The 5669-nt window shown below is 44.4% G+C and overlaps 1 protein-coding gene across 1 annotated transcript; it reads left to right on the forward strand.

Annotated features, from left to right (window-relative positions):
• Positions 1–910: 910 nt before the first annotated feature.
• TOPORS (TOP1 binding arginine/serine rich protein) lies at positions 911–4955 on the forward strand. Its single transcript, XM_008923262.3, has 2 exons — positions 911–1020; positions 1450–4955. The coding sequence occupies exon 2, from the start codon at positions 1453–1455 to the stop codon at positions 4417–4419; it is 2967 nt and encodes a 988-aa protein (XP_008921510.2). The 5' UTR covers positions 911–1020; positions 1450–1452; the 3' UTR covers positions 4420–4955.
• Positions 4956–5669: the final 714 nt, after the last annotated feature.

Raw genomic sequence — 5669 nt, forward strand, 5'->3', positions numbered from 1 at the left:
CGGGCGTGTGTCCCTCTGGCCTGCACGGCGCGCTTGGTACCTGGTGTCCTGCCGGCGGGGAACGCCTGCTCCCGGACTTGCTGCTAAATGCGGGCTTATCAGTTTGGAAGTAGCGTGGCGACTTATTCCCGCTGAATTATAATGCCTTAGAATAACGCCAATGCCTAAAATAATTTTTGAGTGGATAGTTTGGTTTTTTTTACCCATGGTTGACATCTGTAGTGGTTTAGCCTCAGCCAGCAGCCAAGCCCCACGCAGCTACTCACTCACTCCCCCGCCAGTGGGATGGGGGAGAGAATTGGAGAGGAAAAAGCCAGAAAACTCGTGGGTAAAGATAGTTTAATAGGGAAAGCAAAAGCTGTGCACACAAACAAAACAAACCAAGGAGATTTTGTTCACTTCGTCCCATGGGTGGGCAGATGTTCAGCCACCTTCAGGAGAGTAGGGCCCCGTCATGCATAACAATGACTTGGGAAGGCAAACACTCCGAATATCCCTCTCCTTTCTCTTTCTTCACTCCACTTCATATACTGAGCATGATGTCATGTGGTCTGGAATATCCCTTTGATCAGTTTGGGTCACCTGTCCTGGCTGTGTCTCCTCCCAGTGTTCCGTGTCTCCTGAGCTTCGTAGCCAGTGTGGTGGTACAAAAAGCAGAGAAAGCTTTGGCTCTGTGTAAGCACTGCTCAACCGTAATAAAACATCTCAATATTATTAACCCTATATTCAGCACAAATTCAGAACATAGCCCTGCACTAGTCACTGTGAAGGAAGTTGACTACCCCAGCCAAAACCAGCATGACAACCTGATTAGATACAAAGGCAGTGTGTACCTGAGGATGGGTATAGGAATGACACCTGGTTGTTTCTGCTTCAGTCTTAAAGACAAATACTTATTTTGACAGGAACACATACCTGGAGGTTGTCTAATCCAACAAGCTGTGTGTAGTCCAGCATGAGTGCCCAACAAAAGAGGGTCAGGGCATTCAGAAACAGGACAGGTCCAGCAGAACTTGGAAGGTGATAATATAGCTTGAGTACAATTACTTGTTTTGACTGCTTTCTCTTAAAGTACAGAACTAACTGTTCTCATATTTGTCATACATAAATGCTAGTCTTTTGGAACTGTGTTTTGGAGGATACCATGTAAATCATAAACTTACTGACCACATCGAAGCAGTTATTTAAGAATGGGGAATAAGACAGTCCTGCCTGTTACCTTCATGATTCAAGTGCTCTTTAAAACTTGCAGCACTGAAGAGCTAGATCTCACTGTGAAGAGAAGCCTGACAAAGTAGTTAGGTCATGCTGCCTCTTTGTTCAACATTTCCTTAGAGCTACTACTGGGTTTTGCAACCTTAAAAGTGATTACTATGGGTTTCCGCATCTAGATGGTAAGATTTTTGCTTCTCTGTCATATCAATTGTCTTTTATTTCTGTCTTTTCTAGAACATGACTTCAGTAGATAAAGAGTTTGCAGAAGACAGCAACTTTGCACCAAAAGCCAGCACCAGCAAGCTGCCAACAGATGCATCTCCTGACTCCAAATGCCCCATCTGCCTGGATAGATTTGACAATGTTGCGTATCTAGATCGCTGCTTGCATAGGTTCTGCTTCCGCTGTGTCCAGGAGTGGTCAAAAAACAAAGCAGAATGCCCCCTCTGCAAGCAACCGTTTTTTTCCATTTTCCATACAATTCGTGCTGAAGATGACTTTAAGGAGTATGTACTCAGCCCTTTAGAAAACAGCTCTTTTGCCAGCCCCGATGGCCGGAGATTTCGTTACCGTACTACCTTAACAAGGGAACGCCGCAATCGCAGTTCCCCTTCCCGAAGGATGCTGTCCCCTCCAGATAATGGGATGTTGTTTGAAGGGTTGTCAAGCGAACCAGTGCGTCACAGACACCGAGAGATTCATCAGATGATGAGGAGGCTGGCCTCAAGGCGGCAGGCTAGCGCAGAGGGCAGATCTCTGCGGCAGATTCAGGAGGAGGACATGATCAACTTCCGCAGAGCCCTCTACCGTACTGGTGTGCGTATCCGCGGCATTCAGGATGGCGGCCGCTATCGAGACATCTCCGCAGAGTTTTTCCGCCGCAACCCCGCCTGCCTTCACCGGTTGGTTCCTTGGTTGAAGCGAGAACTTACAGTCCTGTTTGGTGCCCATGGATCTTTGATTAATATTGTACAGCACATAATCATGAGTAACGTGACTAGGTACGATCTTGAAAGTCAGGCCTTTGCTGATGATTTAAAGCCATTTTTGCTGAATCGGACAGAACACTTCCTGCATGAATTCATCAGTTTTGCTCGTTGTCCTTTTAACTTAGAAGCATACGATCAACATGCCAATTATGATTGTCCTGCACCATCATATGAGGAAGGAAGCCATTCAGACTCATCAATTATTACAATATCTCCAGATGTGGCATATTCTCAAGGGCCAGATAACAGTTCATCTGTGCCTGGTCTTGGTCAGGCCCCCTGGGATGATGAAACTCCAGGGCCTTCCTATTCCGTTTCAGAAGAGGTTCGTGCAACCATAGCTTCTCCTCTGGAGTCATCAGAAAGTTCTGATGAGGACTCTACTACAGGGAGTCAAAGAACCAAACTGCAGACTCAGTTACAGGCTAATGTTGACTCAAATGACAGTGGCTCTTCATCAGACAATTGTGTCATTGTTGGGTATGTAAAGCCATTAGCTGAGAGGACACCAGAAGTGGTTGAACTGTCCTCAGACTCTGAGGAATCCATCAGGGAAGAGAAAAGGGAGGATGTCAAGAAACAGCGGCCAGTCCAGTGTCACAGCTGGAGTGACAGTGAACGAAGCAGGAGCTTCTCGCCGTGTTCCCCAACGTATAAGGAAGATGCAGGTAGTTGTAGAAGCTGTTTATCTCCTACAGTTGAGAAGACAGACTCAAAAGAAGATGAGAAGAAAAAATGTAAGGGAAAAGATCTGCCTCCACAGGACTTGAGCTGGAGCCCCTCCCCAGGGAGTGACACAGTGTGTTCCCCTTGGAATCACAGGAAGCGAAAGTCTAGGAGCCCACAGTCCTGTTCACGGAGCAGTCGAGGCAGTCATGGCCATCGGTCTAGGAGGGAGCACCATAGCAAAAGCCAACTTAAAAGGAGACGATCAAGAAGCAGAGATAGCAGCAAACACAGGAGCAAAAGAAGCAGAAGGTCGAGGGCTCGTGACAACAGAGCCTCTCTGAAAAGCCAGAGGGGCTCTCTGAGTGGTGAGAGCACTCCATCCAGAGAATTAAGCAGATCACGATCATGTAGCAAAGGCTACAGTAAAAGGAGATCAAGAAGTAGAGACAGTGATCGGTATTATGTAAGAGACAGTTATCAAAGTAGACATCAGTGGGGTTCTGCTTTCTGTAGTAGAAAGGTGTTTGGGGATAGCTATGAATCCTCCAGTAGGAGGAGGACACGATCTAATACTCTCTATTCGAGGCAATCTGCTAGTCCAGAATACAGGATACGGTCATTTATTGAAAGGACAGACCTGCATAGCCAGAGAGGACTCCATGAGAGACACTATTACTGTTATGAAAGATGCAGGTCAAGGAGTCGGTCGAGCAACAGGTCAAGGACTCCTTCTGGAGGAACTGACAGAATGAAAAGTGAAAAGCCTGGTGGAAAAAGGAAGTACAAAACTCGCCACCTGGAGAATGCATTCATGGAGAGCATAAGTCTAGAAAGAGAAAATGACCCCAAGAAAACTTCCTCAAAATTCAGTGACTGCTGCAAAATTGAAGATAGCCCATCAGACAATCGAGCAAGTAATGAGACAAAGCGTAAAAAAAGGAAGAAGAAGTTGAGGAGTCCAAGTGTGGAGATAGTCTATGAGGGAAAAGCAACGGACACAACGAGGCATCTTAAAAAAAAAAAGAAAAAGCATAAGAAGAAACACAGGAAACATCACATCAGTAACTCAGCACATTCTTCTCCAGTGGTGATTACAATTGATAGTGACAGTAGTAAGGAGCCAGAAAGTACTGAATGGGACAACAGTATTACATGGACAGGCACAACTCTGAAAAATGAGGGGGAAAATGAATCTCCATCTTCTTTCCTGAGGATAAGATGTGAGGAAACTGGAGAAGCAGACAAAAAGTTCAGTATCCCTACCACAAGGGAAGACTTAGATGGTGACATTAGAAATGCTGATGTCAAACTTCAAGGAACAGCAGCTGATCAGAGTGTTATCACAGCAGATACCAGCAGTAACACCTCTCACACAGAAACTGTAACCAGCTATGTTCAGGAAGCACCAGCAGCGCCTTCCAGTCAACTATCTTCCCCCAGGACTTCCTTCCCAGAGCATCCAGAGAGACAACCATTGATACTAAGACTGCCAAAGAGACTTGTCAACAAATCCTCTTGGTTTGGTTTCCCAGAAGAAAAAATGTAGCACACTTTCCACAGAACATTTCTTGAAATTGTGAATTTAATTATTTTTTTTTTCCCTTAAGAACTAAAATATTGGGTAGGATTTCTCTCTGTTAAAAAGATGTCTGGGAAATGTGTAAAACCTTTGAATGTGTATGCACTTTTGAGTCGAAGAAGATAGAGTATTGCTAGTATGTAACTTTAAAAGTTTTTTTTTTTTTGGAAGACTGTTTAGAAATTGTAATTTGATAAAGCCATCCACAGTATTTCAAAGTTTTGCTTAAACCAAATGACAGAAAAGGAGCCCAAACCAAAAGCCAGAAAATTAATTTTATGGGGATTGCCCTTCTTAGACAAGGGAAAAAATGTTTGGTTCATAAGAAATTATTCAGTCTGAATTCCAGCATCATTTCAGTTTCTTTGGTTTAAGCTGATCTCTGCTGAAAAGTAGTCAGTGATTTCTACAGAGATCCTCAGAGGACTTCTAGTAATTTCAAGGTAAGCTATGGCAAAATCTGAATAAAGCAATAAGACTTCTTTTCTTTTTTTTAAAACATATTTAATATGTACTATGTGTTTTGCAAACAGAGCATTTTTCTTTTGGTTTTGGGTGTCTTACTTATACAGACCATTGGATGTTTGTGCAGTCAGGAGTAGTCCAGGTTGGAAGGGACTTTAGAGATTTTCTGGTCTCTTCCTTCACTGAAAGCAGGAACTTTGATCAGATTGCTTGGGATTTTTTCTGTTTTAAGTTCTCCCAAAACTGGATGACCCCTCTGTGCTACCCCTTCTAACATTTGAGTGTTCCCTTGGGAAATTTTTTTTTTTGTCAGATTTATTTTTTTTTTATTCTTGTTGCAGCCTTGTGTCCTGCAGCTGTGTTGCTCTCAAGGAGGCTGTTTTTCCTCTTCTCTGTGCCCTACCAGTGCATACTTGAAGACATCTGCCTTTTCTGTAGTCTTGGCAAGAGAGCAGCTGCTCTCAACCTCCTTGCAATAGCCAATGCTCACCCACCTCAGCACACCCTAGATGTCCTGCTGCGTTTATGTGCAAGGTGCAGAGCTCCAGGCAGAGTCTTGTTCTCCAGCTTTGTCCCTTATCTGTGTGCACAGCAGTAGCTCTTAGGGCTGGATGAGAAAGATGCCTTCTCTCTCTCCTGTATTACTGCCTTCATGAGTTTGGTGGGTTTGACCTTGGCTGGTTGCCTGCCATATGCTCTCCAAGCTTCTCCATTGCTTTCCTTTCTCCACAACACCGGGGACAAAATAAGAT

The sequence above is a fragment of the Manacus vitellinus genome, unplaced genomic scaffold (assembly GCF_001715985.3).
Source record: "Manacus vitellinus isolate BGI_N305 unplaced genomic scaffold, ASM171598v3 scaffold_9_pilon, whole genome shotgun sequence".
Classification (NCBI taxonomy): Eukaryota; Metazoa; Chordata; class Aves; order Passeriformes; family Pipridae; genus Manacus; species Manacus vitellinus.

Bases quoted from the DNA above. Each gene is read 5' to 3' on its own strand.
- TOPORS (XM_008923262.3), top strand. From the start codon at position 1,453: ATGACTTCAGTAGATAAAGAGTTTGCAGAAGACAGCAACTTTGCACCA.